The 20,193-nt window shown below is 40.8% G+C and overlaps 1 protein-coding gene across 3 annotated transcripts in view; it reads right to left on the minus strand.

Moving 5' to 3' along the window:
- Nucleotides 1-1,333: 1,333 nt before the first annotated feature.
- The window catches only part of SVEP1 (sushi, von Willebrand factor type A, EGF and pentraxin domain containing 1), a 160,449-nt gene continuing 141,589 nt past the window's right edge, over nt 1,334-20,193 (minus strand). For 2 of the 3 annotated variants that reach the window (XM_020791136.3, XM_072992019.2), the window contains 6 exons: nt 17,943-18,119; nt 15,082-15,252; nt 11,718-11,813; nt 5,370-5,465; nt 2,680-2,773; nt 1,334-1,552 (listed from right to left, as the gene is read on the minus strand). In XM_020791136.3, coding sequence (XP_020646795.3) covers nt 1,522-1,552; nt 2,680-2,773; nt 5,370-5,465; nt 11,718-11,813; nt 15,082-15,252; nt 17,943-18,119 — 665 coding nt within the window. In that variant the 3' untranslated portion in view covers nt 1,334-1,521. Of the gene's footprint in view, nt 1,553-2,679; nt 2,774-5,369; nt 5,466-11,717; nt 11,814-15,081; nt 15,253-17,942; nt 18,120-20,193 lie in introns of those variants that run through there. The other variant, XR_013541414.1, reaches the window with a different exon arrangement.

Consider the following 20,193-nt stretch of genomic DNA (forward strand, 5'->3'; position numbering starts at 1 on the left):
GCAAACATATGGTAAAGCCATATGTATATGCTTTCAAAATATTGGGACAATAAATCTACAGTAAAATAACAATGTGTATCATCCTAGTAAAACAGATGTGAATTTTTTTAAATAAACACTATATGTATTTTAGAAAGACACTTTGTTCCCAGACACGCCCAGCCCTCTCTAGTCATACAGCAGCTCCCCTACCATCAATCTACTGTATTTCTCTCCACAGGTAACCCTTCCGTGCATGTGTACACCTGATGGCAGGCACCCAAAATAGTCACTAGGCCTCTGCTGATTGTTATGAGCATCCAGTCTGAAAGAACTGCCTAAATCAAGAGTGAGTTGGACAGAAGCTTTCCAAGCTGCATGGAAAATGAGGAAACGTGGTGTGAGCTGTAGGTGGCCTGTTATGTCATTGGGGAGCACTGTTCATTTCTTTTTGAAAAGGGCAGGGGGAGAATCCAAATAAGGATCTGCAAGCCTTTCACCATGTCTAAAGCAGATCTTTCAATCCTAGCCAATTTGCTTAACACGTCTATTAGGCCAGTAGTTCTCAACCTTAGGTAACCCAGGTGTTCTTGGACTGCAGCTCCCAGAAGCCTTCACCACCTGCTGTGCTGGCCAGGGTTTCTGGGAGTTGTAGTCCAAGAACACCTGGGTAACCCAAGGTTGAGAACCACAGTATTAGACTACAGTAACTATTGTATCCTCCACAACTAAGGAAGTACAGTGAAGGTAGAAGGTAATTCAAGGCAAAACCAGATCTGACAGAGCCATCATTACATGCCACTCACATATAAAATCTGTGTAAGGAGGCTCATAATGTAACCATCAAAGAGCACATACATGGTAGAGAGGTACCAAACCCTGTACTCTCTGGGGTCTTGCTTGATCTCTTCTCTCTCTCTCATCAGGGAGCAGACTCTCTTCTTCCTTTCTGTTCTGATTCCAGTATCACAACCAGGAACTGAGCAAAAGGATGGCAATCGGTCATTGTAGGAAAGTAATGCAGAGGAGGAGGGATTCAGCATCACTGTCTCCTGTGCTCTTTCCACCTGTTTCCTATATGAATGAGGACAGATTTCTATCCATTTCCTGTATGAATGAGGATACGTAGATGAAAAAAAAACATGCATGTATTGCCATCCAATCAAGTTTGGTCCTAAAACTCCAGCATCTTGTTCAGTAGGCAGTGGAGCCAAGCTGTTTTCAGGGCTTTTCAAACAGCAATTTTAAAAAAGACTGCAAGTTGTTCTCTTTCAATGCATGACATTATTCATACCTTTGTGTGTACTGACAGCAGCAAACTCAGTGTAAATGATATACTTCTGCATGTGGAAAATGATTTAAAAGTGATTCATTTCACAATAAAAATATAAGAAAATATAATACAAAATAATAATAAAAAAGATTTTAAAAACATCAAACACATAGTTTAACCCTCCCCCCCTCCCAATCTGATTTTACAGTGCCTGCAGTACCAAGGCCCACTGGATTAGAATCAGAATGTTCATAGTAGTGGCTCTGGCGTTAAAAGTGATGGAATCCAGTTTTCCTTTTCCTAGATAAACACATAAAGAGACAAAAGAGATACAGATCATTCAACAGGAGAACAAAGCAAAGCGTACCAAATCATGAGGATACCTACCCTGGTCTACATGCTCTTAGATGACAATGTATGTGCACCTACTGACACCTATGTCAAAAAACTTACATTAAAATAAGTGCTATGTGTCCAGCATATGGCCAGTATGAGATTTTTTTTTCAATAGCAGGGATGATACATTTAAGGTGAATGTGTGGGTGGCAAAGAGTTAAATTCAGTTTCCCTGTCTTTTTCAAATAACTGATGTCACTGGTGACATTCTGTGTAGGAAGCTGAAGAAGCAGCAGTATGCTGTAGCAGGCACATATAAATTGGATTGGGTTTTGCATGTGCCTTGATTCACAATTATCTCTCACACAAGTGGGTCCACTGATAGGACTTGAGAGAAACATGCTGCATTACAATGGTTTGTGCTGCAGGGTCAGACTTGATTGACTTCATGGGTAAGTGAAGCCCAGTCCATAGCTGACTGGCATCACAGTGCAACTAGGCAAGTCTCCTAGTTGAGGAGACAAGGCAGTTTTGTTGTTCTCTACTAACCTACTAAGGCCCTCATTGGGGAATCTTGGAAGCTGAGCAGAAAGTTCAAGAATTAGTCATTGTTTTACATTAATTTTTAAAGAATATATTTTCAATTGAGCACAGAATTTATTTGAATAGAGATTTTAAAAGGAAGTCTTCACATTGAAGACAGGTACTAGAAAGTTCACAAAACAAACAGATGTCTACTAGCTGTCTTGCCCAGAACTACTCAGAAACACAAGGAGCTGCCTTTTACCAGCCCATCTAGCCACCACTGCCAACTTTGACTGGCAGTAGCTCTCTGGTGCATCAGGCTGGATTCTCCCCTAGCTTGGAGATTTCATGGTATGACCTGGCGATGTTCCATATAAGTACTAATGAGACCAATCCTGCTTAGTTTCAGAAAGAACATAAGACCAGGATGTTCCAGGTGGCATGGTAGTACAGATCCTAGTGATGCCTAGGTCATGTTGTCCATTGTGAAGAATGCAGTGTCTATAATTTAGGTAACACCTTTCTCTCTCAGACCAAATCTCTGCAATGAGAAACTGTCTAGTTACCTAGAACAGTCATGTCCAGTCCATGGTGAAGTACAATGGCACCGATTTGGCCGTATACATTTGCCACCATTTAAGCATGGAGACTGACAGACAGCTGTATTGAAAAAACACAAATGCATTAATTAACATTCATTTAAATTATGGCATCATAGTTATTCAAACTGTACCCTCTGAATATTTTACATCTATGGATGAATTTTCTCCTGCAGCAAGTAAAAAAGTTTATTTAATAATTGCTTGGAAGTTCAGTTCACTTTGTTTTACTTAAAGCACATGTTTCTAGTTCTCAGAGTGGATACGATATTATTTTAAATGCAAAGGAACACATGATCTGAAATAAGTGAGGCTCTGGGCAGAACTTCCTGTGAATAACTGTATGGATTCTTTCACACACACCCCAAAACCCTACCTTCCTGTTCTTGCTCCTTCCATCTCATCCACTTATGCCACTTACTAAATTAAACAAAAAGAAAAGTGAGTTTGTCATGGCCAGCAGACAGACAACTGCAACAAAAGGTGGGGAAAGGCAGTAATAATAACAGATTACTTTGCTGATTGACCAGCGTAAGGAGATAGGGTACAGTCAGTTGATATGCCCATTACAAACTCGAATTAAACCATAACCCAAAATTGGACATCAAATCTAAAATTTAAAAAGCAATCTCACATTCATTCTAATATAACTGGAACATAGGAATCCAGGGGGCAGTGAGTAAAAAGAAAAGGATTCTAAATGATTAAATAAGTATTGTGACGCTTAGAGGTTAATGAATTTATAAGTAAAAGGTACAGTCAGTGGTGGGATTCAGCAGGTTCGCACCAGTTCTACAGAACCGGTAGATAATGTATTATTGGTTCTGCAGAACCGTTTGTTGGTCTGCTGAATCCCACCACTGATCCTGGCCAGTGGTGGGATTCAGCAGGTTCACACCAGTTCTACAGAACCGGTAGCTAATGTATTATTGATTCTGCAGAACCGTTTGTTGGCCTGCTGAATCCCACCACTGGGTACAGTCATAAAATAGTCCCAAGTAATTATAAGTAAAAACATATATATAAACTGGCATTAATCAAGGCATAAAATTAGTTATAAATACTAGTTTGTGATGCTAGTCATTGCCCGGCAAATTTTAATTGCAGCTGCACAGAACCTAGCAACATTATATGTTGTATCAAAATTAGTATCTGACAGCAGCAAGGAGGTACAAAATTGACCTGAGTGTCCTGGATATTTATGGACTATTGGTAAGATGAGATTAGTTCAAATATCTCTATAAAACAAACACTGAAGAAGCACGTGCTCTGTTAATTCTATGTGGCCAGAGTCACAAGGGCACTTTCTCTCCAAGTAGGGGATCCTCCAATATTGGCCCTCAAGAACAGATGAGGGGCAGAGCATGACATCGTGCCAGAGTATAAAGGCCCTCTGATGGTTTAGTATTTCCAATTTGGATAGATATATCATAGGGGAAGCAAAATATCTGCTGGATTCATTAATAATAAAAGTTGGAGATCTGGCTAAATCCAATTGTCGCTCTACGTCTATTACCCGCTGTTTAATAAGCACTTGGCCTTGGCCATATCCCAAACTGAGTAGAAACCTGGTTTAAAAAAAACCCAAGGAGGAAAAGTGGCATTAGAGACACATTTTGGGACTTGTAGGGCTGATCTTATCGATTTGGATTGCACAAGCTCTAGTGGTGCAAAATTAGAAAAGGGGCCTAACTGGGCTCCATACAGAAGTTGGGCTATTGACTTGGCTTCAAATAGTTTAAGTGCTGCAGGTATATAATGATCACCTCTTGACTTGAGATATTTAAAAATAACCAACCAGCTTCTTTGTGCCACATCAGCAGCGTAGTCCCTATGGGCTTTTTTTTAAAATACAGGTAGAATGGAGGACTACCCCCAGATATTTGAAAGAGGAAACCTGATCAATTTTATGGCCATCTATATTCCAGGAGTAATTTTTAGGTCTTTTGGAAAATGCCATGATTTTAGTTTTCTGATAGTTAAGTTGTAGTTGTTCCTCCTTGCAGTATTGTGTTAACACCTTCAATGTTCTTTAAGGCCAATAGGTGTTCTTGAGAGTACTGCTGCATCATCTGCATAAAGTAAAACAGAGATGTGCCTTCCAACCAATTTTGTGTCTGTGTGTGTGTGAAAGTTCACATTATGAAGGCAGACCACCATAGAGTTCATATAAAAATTGAATAAAAGTGGGCCCAATATACAACCCTGCTCGACATCTTTCTCCGTACTAACAGAATTGGTGAGGTGGCCCTGGGGGTTACATCTTATTTTGAGTGAGGTTCCTTCATGAAGCATGTGTATTAAGTAGAGTCACCATCGTTCTATTGAGGAGGCCTCCAATTTATCCCACAGCTTGATTCTTGATATGGAATCAAAGGCTGCTTTGAAATATATGAAAGCAGCATAAAGGGAAGAGATGTTATGAGAAGAATGTTGTTCAATAAGATGCTGAAATACTAGGCACTGATCTATATTAGACCTGCCTTTCCTAAAACCGGCTTGCTCCTCTGCAAGTATGTTTTGGTGTTCCAGCCAATCCTGCAGTTTCCATTGTAAATGTCTTGCATAAAGTTTGCTGATTGTATTAAGGGAGTGATTGGTCTGTAATTAGTGGAGTCATCCTTTTTTGCCTGGCACAGAACCTTGGGGAGTCTTACCCTGGTGGCAGCGTGATCCAGTCCATCCAGCTGGGCAGTTGCACTGGTAAGGAGCCACACAGCGACCTCCATTAAGACAATGCAGGATGCAAATTGCTAAAGAGCAGAAAAGGGACAAAGAATAGAATCAAAATGGAATAAAAATGCAAACCTTTGAGAAGGATCTCTTCACATAACTGAAACAGCATCAGCTTAACAATTAAGAACCACAGAAGTATGTGCATGACGTTGTGAGTCCTCTTATCAGGAGAAAGGCAGCCAATACAGTACCAACTGACTGACCCACCGACTAACCAAAAGACCAACAAACCAACCGACCAACCAACCAACCGACCAACCAAACACACACACACACACATATGCATGTGTGTGTGCACGTGTGCATGCAGGCGTGCACATGCACACACACATACACTTGGAAGTGCTACAAACAAATGTTTAAAAACACTGCAGATCAACACCTATCAAGGAAGTACAGAGGGAAGTAGGAAACAAAAATACAAAAGCAAAAAAGCCTGCAATATGATAAGTTCATTTTCAAAATATGCCACAGTAAAGTTAATGAGCAGGATAAATTTATTCAAAGATAGATTTTCCCACATGGATTGCATCCTAGGGGTGATTCCCATTAGGCTGTAAGAATTGTGTTTCTCAGGGCATCTGTTCTGCTTTGATTCACTTGCCCTATACTGCAGTCACAGATCATACCAGCTGTAGGAGTCACACATCAATGTTTCTTTTAGCGCATGATGCCACATGTCTCATAACTGAGTGTAACTTTTTTCCTGTAAGTCTATTTTATGCTTCCTTTGCATATGGCCAATGATTCATCATCCTTCAGGGCTGAAGTACTTAAGTAGTTCAGCAATATATTAGTATAAGGCAAAAGTTTTCTAATTAAGAACAAAGCAATCACCATATAAAACTAAAAATTTTGGATACAGGTTTCCCAAATTTTTTAATGTGTGCTGTGAATGTTTCTCATGCTTCCATGGCATATACTGTAGCTCTTTAGTTAAAAACAACCACCTCACTACACAATCAAACTAGTGTTGAAATAGTTCATCAGTGTATCAGTATACCACAAATTTGCTTAAGCTATCACCTAATGTAGTGTTAGACGCCTTACACCATAAGTAGCACTTAGTAGAGCTGAGGTCTTGGCAGGTCATCATTACAAATGCCAGGAAGTCTCAGCAGTGATACAAATAAAGAACAACTCTGCTTTGGGAGAAAAGTCTAACATTTGTTAGCAAAACTTGTGGATTTAGCTCCTAAAAGTCAAAATGAGTAACCAAGCACCCTTTCGTCTTTGGAAAGAAACCATTTCCATTTTCTTATTTTAGGCGTATTAGAAAGCTAATGCTTTTTAGAGAAATACATTGAGATAGCACAAATAATTGGAATCTTAATTTTAGTTAAATAAAATGGAGCTCCAGCAATCTGTGGCTGCGCCCCTCTTCTAAAGAACAAAGGCAAGATACCACCTCTATGATCTTGCGGAGAGGATCAAGAGTGAACAGTGAGAAGTAAATATTTAGCATCATCAAGTCTACAAATATCAGTCTAGGTTGAAGGAAGGTAACCTCAGGTGAATGCAAGTAAATAACTGTCTAGAAAACCTAAGAAGACTCTTCTCTCTCTACCTGTTCCTCCCATGAAAAGACAACCATCTTCTTCAGTGTAAGCTGAGTTGCCCTCTATAATCTCCAACATATTTAACATAATTACTAAACAACTAATGTCTGTATATAGCTATAGTGTTTTGACATTCATATGTAAATAAGTGAGCACTTTTTAAATAAGTAAGGTTTTGTGTATGTATTTGTCAGCTTTTTGTATAGAAAGGCTGTTATTGTTACATGCTATCGTATTGCTTCTGGCATATGATGACCTTAGGAATTAGCAGTTTTCACACCGTCCTGTCATTAACAGCTCTGTTCAGATCTTGCAGACCAAAGGCCATGATTCCTTTTACTGAGTCAATCCATCTTATGTTTCACCTTCTTCTTTTCTTGTTTATTTTCTCCTGAGCATTATTGCCTTTTCCAATGAACCCTGTCTTCTCATATATCTGTAAAGTTCTCTCCTCCAACACCGTCGTCGTTTAGTCGTGTCGGACTCTTCGTGACCCCATGGACCAGAGCATGCCAGGCCCTCCTACCTTCCACTGCCTCCCGGAGTTGTGTCAAATTCATTCCGGTAGCTTCGATGACATTATCCAACCATCTCATCCTCTGTCGTTCCCTTCTCCTCTTGCCTTCACACTTTCCTAACATCAAGGTCTTTTCCAAGGAGTCTTCTCTTCTCATGAGATGGCCAGAGTATTGGAGCCTCAGCTTCAGGATCTGTCCTTCTAGTGAGCACTCAGGGTTGATTTCCTTTAGAATGGATAGGTTAGTTCTCCTTGCAGTCCAGTCAAGAGCCTCCTCCAGCACCACAATTCAAAAGCATCAATTCTTTGGTGGTCAGCTTTCTTTATGGTCCAGCTCTCACTTCCATACATCACTACAGGAAAAACCATAGCTTTGACTATGCGGACTTTTGTTGGCAAGGGGATGTCTCTGCTTTTTAGGATGCTGTCAAGGTTTGTCATCACTTTCCTCCCAAGAAGCAAGCGTCTTTTAATTTCGTGGCTGCTGTCTCCATCTGCAGTGATCATGAAGCCCAAGAAAGAAAAATCTGTCACTGCCTCCATATCTTCCCCTTCTATTTCCCAGGAGGTGATGGGACCAGTGGCCATGATCTTAGTTTTTTTGATGTTGAGCTTCAGACCATTTTTTGCACTCTCCTCTTTCACCCTCATTACAAGGTTCCTTAATTCCTCCTCACTTTCTGCCATCAATGTGGTATCATCTGCATATCGGAGGTTGTTGATATTTCTTCCGGCAATCTTAATTCTGGCTTGGGATTCCTCCAGTCCAGCCTTTCGCATGATGTATTCTGCATATAAGTTGAATAAGCAGGGGGACAATATATAGCCTTGTCGTACTCCTTTCCCAAGTTTGAACCAATCAGTTGTTCCATATCCAGTTCTAACTGTTGCTTCCTGTCCCACATATAGGTTTCTCAGGAGATAGATAAGGTGGTGAGGCACTCCCATTTCTTTAAGGACTTGCCATAGTTTGTTGTGGTCCACACAGTCAAAGGCTTCTGCATAGTCAATGAAGCAGAAGTAGATATTTTTCTGGAACTCTCTGGCATAATCCAGTACATGTTAGCAATTTGGTCTCTAGTTCCTCTGCCCCTTCGGAATCCAGCTTGTACCTCTGGGAGTTCTCGGTCCACATACTGTTGAAGCCTACCTTGTAGGATTTTGAGTATAACCTTGCTAGAGTGTGAAATGAGTGCAATTGTACGGCAGTTGGAGCATTCTTTGGCACTGCCCTTCTTTGGGATTGGGATGTAGATTGATCTTTTCCAGTCTTCTGGCCACTGTTGAGTTTTCCAAACTTGCTGGCATATTGAATGTAGCACCTTAACAGCGTCATCTTTTAAGATTTTAAATAGTTCAACTGGAATGCCATCACCTCCACTGGCCTTGTTGTTAGTCAAGCTTTCTAAGGCTCACTTGACTTCACTCTCCAGGATATCTGGCTCAAGGTCTGCAAACACATTATCTGCGTTGTCTGGGATATCCAAATCTTTCTGGTATAATTCCTCTGTGTATTCTTGGCACCTCTTCTTGATGTCTTCTGCTTCTGTGAGGTCTCTCCCATTTTTGTCCTTTATTATGTTCATCTTTGCACAAAATGTTCCTCTAATATCTCCAATTTTCCTGAACAGATCTCTGGTTTTTCCTTTTCTATTATTTTCCTCTATTTCTTTACATTGTTCATTTAAGAAGGCCCCTTTGTCTCTCCTTGCTATTCTTTGCTATTCTTTTTTCCCTTGTAACATTTCTTTACTGTCCAGCCTTCATATCCATGCACATCAGTCATGAATACCATAGTATAAATCAGCAGTCTCCAATCTTTTTGGGGCCACAGACCAGTTGGGGGGGAGTGAGCTCCATGCATGGGTGGCAGGGGCACCCCTGCGCTCGTGCGGTGGGCGTGTTGCACCTGTATGGGGTGACAACCCCCTGCAGGTGTGACACACCCAACCCGCAAGTGCAACACAACCCCACCATGAGCATGACACCCCCACCGCAAGCATGACACCCCCCTGCGCATGTGTGCGGGGTGGGGTTGGATACTGTATCCACAGCCCAGTTCCAGTAAGTCCACAGACCGGCACTGGGCTGTGAACTGGGCGTTGACGACCCCTGGTATAGATGATCTTGGTGTTTGTGACACATCCTTATATTTAAAGATTTTTCTAATTCTTCATATTTATTCTTTCAAATGCTAGTCTTCAGATTTCTTGGCTGCAGTCTCCATTTGGATTAATGATTGAACCAAGGTTCACAAATTCCTTGCTCATTTTGGTTTCTTAAAAAAAGCAATATATGCAGTAAGAAATGAAAAGAATGTGCACTAGACTGGCTGTTTGTGCAGATTATCTGTTAAATCACTCTGCCATTTCACAATTTCCAACCACCTGTTAAGCTCTTCTGAGTTTAGGGGTGTCATGAAATTCTGAGTTCAGGGGTATCATGAAATATCAGTAGCTATGCCCTGAACCGGTGGTATCTGCAACATGAGAACATCCCCCCTTTACAAACTGAAGTCATTGAAAATGCAGTTCTAAGCCTCTCTCCCAGGATGTTCCTACCTACATTTGATCTCCCCTCCACACCTAAACATAAGCCTTGATGGTTTTAGACAGCTGTCTCTTCCTCTGCATAGAAAAGGGAGTCAGAAGGTGAACTGGAGTGGCAGATTACAATTACCTGGAGCATAAAGCAGTCCCTAAGTGTTGAGGTCTGCATTAAGCATCATTGTCAGCACTAAGGTAAGGAAATGAGCTATGACATACCAAATGCAAAAACAGCTTCTGCAAGGGAATGTGTGCCTGATTCACCTTTGGCTGAACTTCCTAACTGTAAAGGGAAGCAGACTTAGAAGAACACTTCAAAACCTCTGCAGCTAGAAAAGGCAAATTCTTGGACTGCGTTGCACCTCAGCTGTGGAAGGGACTTCCCTTAGAGCTGTGATTAGCTCCTGCTCTCACTGCTTTGAGTGTGCTGATGCATCTCTTGAAACTGGCATTCAAGGCTATAATTACACAACGAAATACTACAAGATTTACTGCAAGTACAGGGCAATTCAAAGTATTTGAAACTGTTATAAGTCGCCTTTGGTCCTTTTTAAGGAGAAAGATAAGATAAAATATTTTAAATAAATAAATGATATTCTTGGGCAACTCATCAAAACACTATCACGAGAATCCCCAATGTCTCATATTTATAAGTACATTGTTGGCAACAAGATCCTTATTACACTTAGCTTGAAGTAACCTCCACTGAAATCAGTGGAATTTACTTTCTAATAAACACAGTCAAACTTGGGTTTTAAGTTCAGTTTGTTGGAAAATAAAATGTGTAGCATAAAAATATCCCCCATTTTGATTCCCCCCAATAAATATTTTAGCTATTCTATTAAAGAGAAAATATGTCAGTGTTTCAGATAGCAAACAAAGTGAGCTATTGCATTTCCAATGCAATATTAGCAACTGGCCCCTTTAAATAAAATTCAGGATAATGTGTCATTTCCATTTGTTTATGCAGCTGTAACACCTGGCGCATCTGAGCGCTCTCTTTCAACTGCCTGCCTGTGTTTCTTTCTCTGAAATGCAAATTCAGGTTTTTAGACTGCGTTTTATTTTGTGTGCAATCACTTAAGAAATGAGAATTATGTGCACCAGATGCTCTTTGTATACGTAAGTTGCTACTCTACATATTTCAACTGATTCAGGATTTCAGAGAAAGGGAGAAGGAAGAGGGAGAAGCGGTATTACACTTATATTTTATTTTATTATCTTTGTTACAACTACAGTATAACCCTAAGCATGAATATTCAGAAGTCCCATTGATTTTAATAGGACTTACTACCAATGGCTGCTTACTATTCTATTAGAAATAAATGTTTACTAGTATTCAATTACAGTGGGATCATAGTTTTGCATTTACACAACACAGTATGAAAAAAATCACACAGGAGGAGCTGAAAGACAGCTCTTTGCAGTTTCTGGACTGCCCATGACATATGCCAATGACATCATTAATTACAAACGAGTTGTGTGTGCTTATGGACACATAGCACCTCTGTGGAAAGGCACATGCACCATATTGTTGCTAGAATCTGTTGAGATAATAACAGAATTGTAACGAGAGTAGAAATGTCAGTCAGAGGATCAAGTATAACAAATAAACAATGGCAGCATTTTTAGACAGAAGGTACATACGCTCTTCACAGAGACGTCCCATCCATCCTTCTGGGCAGGAGCACGCATTCGGTCGCTCACAGACACCACCGTTCTGACAGGGGAACCGGCAAATAGCTGGAAAAAAGAACAGCATCAAGTTAGAACATGATGTATTTAAATGGAGATAATGCTACGGGACTGGATTCTTCAAAGTATTCTTGGCATTAGGAAGCTTATGGGGAAAAAAAATCAACATTCAAACTTGTATTGTCTAGGAAAGCTATACCTGTTGAAGCATAGTGATTCTGAAACTTTTATTGCCCATAAGAACCATATCTAATGAAGTCTGTGTTTTAATGGAGCTACGAAGTGTTTCCTTAAAATTTAACCTCACCAATTCAAGTCACTTTATCAGGTTACCACATTAGCCTGGGAGCCCGACTCCAATATAGATTGGAAACAGTAATCCTGATGCATCATGTTTATTGTAAGTATTACCAAAATAATGCAGGAGTTGAAATTACGAAAATCTGACCTATATTTTAGGCACTACATTTTTTGAAGCAGAAGTGTATTTGCAATTGCACAAATGTACAATATGCTGCCTTCTAGTGGATGCAAACTATGATTTACTGCAGTCATTTGCAATACAGTATGTCATTTTATAATGAGAAAAAAGGCATGTTTCAGGAACACCAGGTAAATTTGTATTTACAGCTGTGTCCCAGCTAATCCACAGTATGTATATCAGAAATACACACAAATGTTTGGATTCTAGTTGCCAACCACAAATAATAACAGGCCCGTCTGTCGTCTGGCATTCTATGTATGAAGAATATCATGTTAAAAATATTATTTTACCTTTGTTTGGGGTGTGTGTGTGTGTTTTCTCTACAACTGAAGATAAAATATGGATTGTGGTACTTATTTTCTTGGTGAGAACCTTCAGTGGAATAGAGGGGAGATGATGAGGCCAGGTATCAGCCACTTGAAAATTCCTGCTAGATATATAATTTTAAACTAGTTTATGTCATCTGAGATGAGGAATTCCTGCATGCATTACTTGAAAGTAAGGAAAAGGAATGGGAAGTGGTGATCTCATATGGAATCACTCTGAGTAGTGAATAATTATGTATGTTGTGAAACTAGTGGTCAAACTTTTGATGTTCTATCTTCTGAGACTGTGAAGTACTTTTCTATGTTAGTTTTCTATAGAAAAGTTTTCCAGAAATATAGTAGTCTGAAACTTTAAATTAGAAAGCATGTTCTCTGCAAACCATTAAAAAATCAGCAGAGGTGGGACCAGAGGAAGGAAGGAAGGAAGGAAGGAAGGAAGGAAGGAAGGAAGGAAGGAAGGAAGGAAGGAAGGAAGGAAGGGGCTGTGTTACCATGGCCAGATCAGACCTCTCAAGAAATGGTTGCGGCTGGTGCACTAGTTTTAATTGTGCAAATGCATTCCTGGACACTGCTGTAACCTGGGTATCCAGGCTTAGTTATGAATCCAGGAACATCCCCAAGCTGCGCATCTGTGTTTTCAGAGGAAGCGCAACTCCATTCAGTACAGGCTGCTTCCCTGTTCCTTGATTTGCCCTTCAAATGATGAGGAGTACCAAATAATTGACACATATTTTTGGTAGATGCTCAATATTATGTTCAGACTCCTCTACACCTTCTTTTTACCCTCAATCCCCCAAAGCTTTTTTTAAACAATGAAGTAGACTTCCAGTCACTTGAAGATTTTGGGAAGAGCTAATATAGTCTGCTGGAGAGGGTTGAAGAAACCACCCCCAATCCAAAACATGAGGATGTGGCCTGACATTGTCTTGCTGTCAGCAGGGAAAAGGATGTCAGGGAGTCCATAGCAGAGGTCAGCATGAATATTGACAACATCAACATCATAAGACCATAAGAACAGCCCTGCTGGATCAGGCCAAGGGCCCATCTAGTCCAGCTTCCTTTATCTCACAGTGGCCCCACTAGATTCCTCTGGGAGTACACCAGACAATTCGATACCTGTCTCCTGATACCCCTCCCCTGCATCTGGCATTTTGAGGTACCTTCCTTTGAAGTCCGGAGATTATACATCCCCATCATGGCTTATAACCTGTGATGGACTTTTCCTCCAGGAAATGTGTCCAATCCCCTTTTAAAGGCATCTAAGCCAGACACCATCACTACATCCTGTGGCAAGGTGTTCTAATTGGACTAACAACACGTTGTGTAAATAAATATTTTCTTTTGTCTGTTTTCACTCTCCCAACACCCAATTGGAGCGGATGTCCCCATGGTTCTGGTGTTACCTGAGAGGGAAAAGAGCTTCCCACTATCCACTTTATCCATCCCCTGAATTATTTTATACATTTCAGTCATAGTCCCTCCTAAGGCCCCTTTTCTCTAGACTAATCAGCAGTCAAGATGGCCTATAGCAGTATTCCTCAACCTGGGAGGTGGAACCCCCTCAGAGGGTTGCGGAGTGTTTTCTGGGGGGGGGTACCTTATATCTATTGTAGTTATTATTAAATCATTTCTTCCTTGACCTTTTGGAACCAGGTATTAAAGTTAGTGTGTATGTTTATGTGTGTGCATGAGAATGTAATGGGAAACAGGCCCTTTGGAGGAGCAAGAAGCTTCTACTTCCTGAGAAGGGATGATTTTACCCCATTAAAATGCCTTTTAATGCAAACGTGGCAGGGTGTGTGTGTTGCAGATTAACTTGGCTATTATAAAAGGGGGTTGTGACTTGAAAAAGGTTGAGAATCACTGTTCTACAGGATCCCCTCTTGTGTTCTTTGCCATAAACAGACAGAGGTCAAGCAAAGGAAAATTCCAGAACCTGTGATAGGTTAATGTTAAATTTTATAAAGCTTGTAGCAGAACTAATTTCCTTTTGTGGAAGTAGCAGTAGGCTGAAGAGTACATTGGCATCTTAAAGAGCAACACTTTAATCATGTTAGTGTAAATAGACTATTTCATCAGATGCATGCAATTTTAATCTTAGCTTCAAGTATATTATATGCATATTGTTGTAGATGGGGATTGTAAACAGAGAGGCCAGATGAGAAGGAAATGCATAAACTGGAGTTAATGTTAATTATAGGACTAATTAACTATGGCCATTCACCAAAAAGGAAATAGTACAAATCTTAAAAATATGGAAAAACGCTGTTGTTGCATGTAAATAAAAAGATGGCTTTAGAACCAAGATACTATTCCCTGGAATATGTTGTCTTCCCTTTTAGCTGAGCAAAGCAAAGCAAAGCAAAGATCTGTGCCAGATGGATTTTTCCCCCACATTCAAAATCAACTGTAGAAAACTTTGGGGACTTAATTTCAACAACAATGTGACAGCTACATGTACAAAAGGTACAAAATGCTCATCTTGTACAGTTGTAATAGCAAATACCTTTGCAAGCTGGGGGTGTAGTCCAGGTTCCATTCTCTAAACAGATACTTCTAAGGGAGCCTTCCAGCATGTATCCACTGTAGCATGAGTAGGTGACCATGTCTCCATACTGATAAAATGTTCCACGGATCAAAGCATTTTCAAGATGAGCAGGTGGCCCACAAGATATCTCTAAAGAGAAACAACAATAAAACAAGGTTAACTCCTTCATAAAGATCTCATAAACCCAGTCTTGATTTCAATGCATTTCTGTGATTTCATTTGTACATCTCATCCTTCATCTGGAGCACACTTTCAGACTTTCTTCTTCTTGCTCAGAAATTGTACATGTTTTCCACTTATTTTCACACTTTTCCTAACATACCCATGTGTGGTGTTTACCCCGTGGCCTCTGCTTTGTTTCACCAAACCCAGAGCCTCATGAAAATATCCCAACATACCCTTTAACACGCTGCCATCAGATTATCTCTTTATCAACTTATATTTCCTATGTAAGACTGAGGTCCATTCAGTACTGAACTTTTAAACAGAAATAAGTTTATTGATTGCAAGTTGTTTTAGTTCTTAAGCACATTCTTAAAGTTACACAAAGTTTTAGTATTTTACTTTAACCTCTTCTATCTTAATTAATACAGGTCACACTCTGACTAATCACTCTTTAAACACTCTCTCTGCCTCAAACCCCAAACTCTTTCTCTCTTCTCTGTCTCACCCCTCCCTTCTAGTTTATCTGGCTCCGCCTCCCAACAGCTCTCATTGGTGCATGCAAACAATCTTCTACCTGAGCCAAAGCAGGGTGATCGCTACACCATGTTTGCACACATTGTCTCCATTATCTAAAATATCTATATGTATGTTTTTTTAACTTACCCTTTTCTAGCCATGCAAATGTTTAAACTGTAGGCATGACCTATTATTTATTTAAAATATTTATACCCCGGCTCAAGAGGACCCAAGGCAGCTTATAATATTAAAAACAATGTAACAACTGGAAGGCGAGACGACAAACAAACAAAAAAACAAAATACACACAAGCAGCTATCTTACTCTTCAGCAGCCATTCACAGAGAAAAAGCTTGTCAGAAGACAAAAATCTTTGCCTGGCTGCGGAAGGACAGCAAAGAAAGGGCCAGTTTGGTCTCACATGGGAGGAGGTCCAAAGTTTGGGCAGCAACGGAGAAGGTTCTCTCTCACGTCCTCACCAAATGCCCCTGTGAGGGTGGCGGGGCAGAGAGAAAGGCTTCCCCGGATGGTTTTAAAACTTGGGCAGGCTTATAAAGGGAAATGTGGTATTTCAAGCAGCTTAGACCCACGTTGTTTAGGACTTAAAAAGAACTGAATTACGTCTGATACAGATTGGCAGCCAGTGGAGCTGTTGCAATAGGAACGTTACATGATCCTTGTAACCAGTCCCAATTAATAACCCGGCTGCAATATTCTGGATCCCCTGAAGTTTCTGATCTGATATGTATTTTATTTCTCCAAAACATGGCAGGCATGTGTGTGAACTTCTGAGGCAAGGTGTGATTTACCTTACAACAAGACTCAAGAGATTTCAGCATCCTGATATATAAACACAGATGACTAAAACTAATCTCCCTTCTATTTTGCATACAGGGGAAAAGAAAGTTCTGCTCCAAATCTTCTTAGAGTACAACCCCCTTTCCCTGTTATGTACAACTGAAAGAAGGGAAGAGAGTGCGATGAAAGGAGTTGCAGTCAGTGGGAAGGGAGATGTATGAAAAGATACATCTGTACTTTAGATTGTGTCGTCTCAGTGCTTCTTTCAAGTTTGTGCTGTTGGGAGAACAAATGAAGGAGCTGGTAGCCAAACAACTGAATGGCCCAGGCATAGAGCATGGCAGCTAGACAATCTGTCCTTCCTCTACAACTCTTGGCACTATTTTATAGTTTGGCCACACATACATGCAGGAGTCAACTACAGAATGATGCTTGATGCATTTGTAGCTGAGTTGCACATAGCGGCTGGCTATTTTGTTTTTCCTGGCAGGCAGGGCATAATGGTGCAATGGGCATTGGGAGTAATGTGGGAGGCAGCTGAGGGCCCTGTTCTTCTTGCAAGCTGTTTTGAATGGAGAGGAGCAAAGTGGGAATAATAGCTGAGTGGGGGGGGCATTAAACTACATATTTTTTGTGTGTCTGTGTGAATGGATGGACTGTGTGTGCATATTTAGATGCGTCCATGTGCAGATCAATGAAAGTTGGGAAGATAAATGAATGAGATTTGGACTTCTGTGAATGGATTGACATTGGCATTGGTATGTGTGGTAAGGGGAAAAATGAAAAGTGAAAAAAGAAAGCGGGGTCTCCACCCACTTTTCAACACAGTACTACTTATCATTAGTATGTGTCCCATGCCCATCTTCTACTTGGGGAATATAGGCTTTGGTTTTAGAAAGACTGCTTATTTCTGCCTTTGAAGATTTTCCTTATCAACCAAAAGTCTCATCAGTTTGGCATTCCTGGCAACATCTGTACTACCTATTAAGTTGGATGGGTCCTAATGAGAATGAGCAAAACCCTGAGAGAACCAGAGATCTCCTGACCAGGATGTAGAGCCTAAGAACAAACAAAATGAAAAATATTGATTTCACTTGCATAGTAACTCACATGCAACGTAGAACCTCCAAGGTAGAAGACTAGGTACTATTTCAAGACCTGCCTGACTCAGATCACTATTGTTATGATAATCAATTCTTTTATGGGTTCATGCACATGAATATGTACTGTACCAGTTTACACAAATTACACACTTTTGTATTCTTGTTTCACTGGAAAGAAAAGCCATGAACCCTTCCCAACAAAAGTAAATGTGAACATTTTTTTTTACATTTACTTACTTTCACATTTGGCTGTTGTTGGAGTCCATGCCTCATCAGGATTACAGACGATGACAGATGGCCCCCGAAGTAGATAGCCTTCTCTACACTTCATAAAGACTTTTTGCCCAACATGAAAAGTTGTCTCTGACAGGAGGGCGTTTTCTGGGATTATGAAAGGCACAGGGCAAGGGTTTGCTGTTGAAGAGGAATGAAGCAAGAAAAGTTTCATTTGCGAGGACACATCATACCACTTTTCCTTAATAAAATCATACTGCTATGAGGATTCAGACTTATTTCTAACTGATCCACTACTTATGAACAACATGTATCTATCAATTCTATGTAGTTTTATGTGTTGAGACAGTAGGCTATTTTCCCATGCCCAGTGAGAAATAATAACCCTTTCCACAGTAATGGGGGAAGTGGCACCATAGGGGGGAAAATCACTGCTGTTACAGCACAATGATACATCATGAGGGAATTTCTAAATTAGATTCCCTGAAATTTTTTAGAGTTGTGGTCCCCAACCTTTTTAACCTTGCAGACCAGTTGGGGAAGGCAGGGCACCCCGCGCTTGTGTGCATGCATGAAGGCGCTCTCTCGCTCTCTCATGCAGGCGCACACACTCACATGCATGTGTGAAGTAGCGGGAGGGTGTTTGTGCAAGTGTGCATGCTCATGTGCATGTACAAAGGGTGGAGTGGTGCTCATGTGGGTGCGTGCATGCTCATGTGCATGTGTGAAGGGTGGGGCGCTGCTCAGAGGGCACTCGTGCGCATGCACGGAGGTGTGGGGGAGTGCTAATGTAGGCACAGCCACAAAGGGGCTGTGTGGTGGGGGAGTGCATGTGGGGTTGGGGGGAGATCTGTCTCCATGGCCCGGTTGGGCTCAGGCCACAGACCAGCACCAGGCTGCGGACCGGGGTTTGGGGAGCTCTGTTCTAGAGCATGAAAGAAGCTTCTCTAGGTTGGGGGAGCAAACTGACTTAGGGTTCGGTCACACTTCCCAAAAGAACTCTAGTTATATCGCTTTGGCTGTTATTTACATCATTTCATAATTTTTTTGGTCACGTGATGTATGACCAACATAGATTCATTTGCCCCAGCAATTGGTTTTTTTTCCCCCACAACATATTGCTTCATTTCTGATCATTTCAGTGTGTGTGAATGTTGCTGTCAATTTACTTTCTTTCTGAAGGGGTTGGGGTTTGGGGCACTTAATTTTTTTAAAAAAACGGGAATTGATACCTCGCTAGTAGCCGCCAACACCACTGACACAAAAACAACATGAATACATTACTCAGAAGGAGACAACCTTTTCCCCGCTTCCAGGTCAAAGAGGGCTTGAGAGTTCCAGCTTTGAATTGTAAAGAAAAGAATGTTGCATTTTTAAAACACTGCTCTTCACAATACTTTGGAAGCAATGTCGACTAAAGCTGCAACAACACCGGTTCTTTTGGAGCAGGCTTTTGTGGTTTAGGGTTCGGTGGAGGTGCAATACGCCATTTGGTGTGATCTGTGCATTCAAATACCAACACCAAGTGACCTTAGGTACATATAGTCTGGGTCCTCCCACCATCAATTTCTGGTATCATGAAGTGGCTTTGTAAAAGAGATACTTCAAGATATTGACAAATTGAACATTTCCCCTGCTCCTCTGCAGAAGGGCTAGGGAAGTGAAATTATTATTTTTCTTCTGCTAGACCATCACTGATGCACTGAATTACTGTACTTAGATTAATTTAATCTAAGCAACTCAGTGCATCAGCATACAGGAGCAGGGCAAGTGTTTGATTTGCCAATATCCTGAAGTGGGTTGCTAATTAAGCCACTTCATGATATCATAAATTAACAGTGGAAGGAGCCTTGGTAGCTTTGATGGCTACAAGGCTCAATTTTGGTCTGTTCCTAGTGATCACATGCACTGATGGAGCAAATTAGAGTGCACCTATCCACAACAAAAAAGTAGAAGGCACTGACAGATACTCAAAAAGGTGCAGGTAGGGGTGTTCTGGGGATGGATTGGTTTGATCTAATTATCAAGTTTTCTGATGGCTGGGAAGAAAGAGCAAACCAACCTGCCCTACAGTGCACCAAATAGCGGGACATATACCCTTCTGATTGAACCTTAACAAGTTCAATGGAAGGTGCTCAGTGAAGATCCTCTGTTCAATTTAATCTTAGTTCAGATAGTGTGGATACCTGGGGAAGGACTCCAAAGATAACTCTAACATAGGGACAGGTCAATATAGGATCAAATGCTTCTTCAG

Source organism: Pogona vitticeps, chromosome 2, assembly GCF_051106095.1.
Source record: "Pogona vitticeps strain Pit_001003342236 chromosome 2, PviZW2.1, whole genome shotgun sequence".
Lineage (NCBI taxonomy): Eukaryota > Metazoa > Chordata > Lepidosauria > Squamata > Agamidae > Pogona > Pogona vitticeps.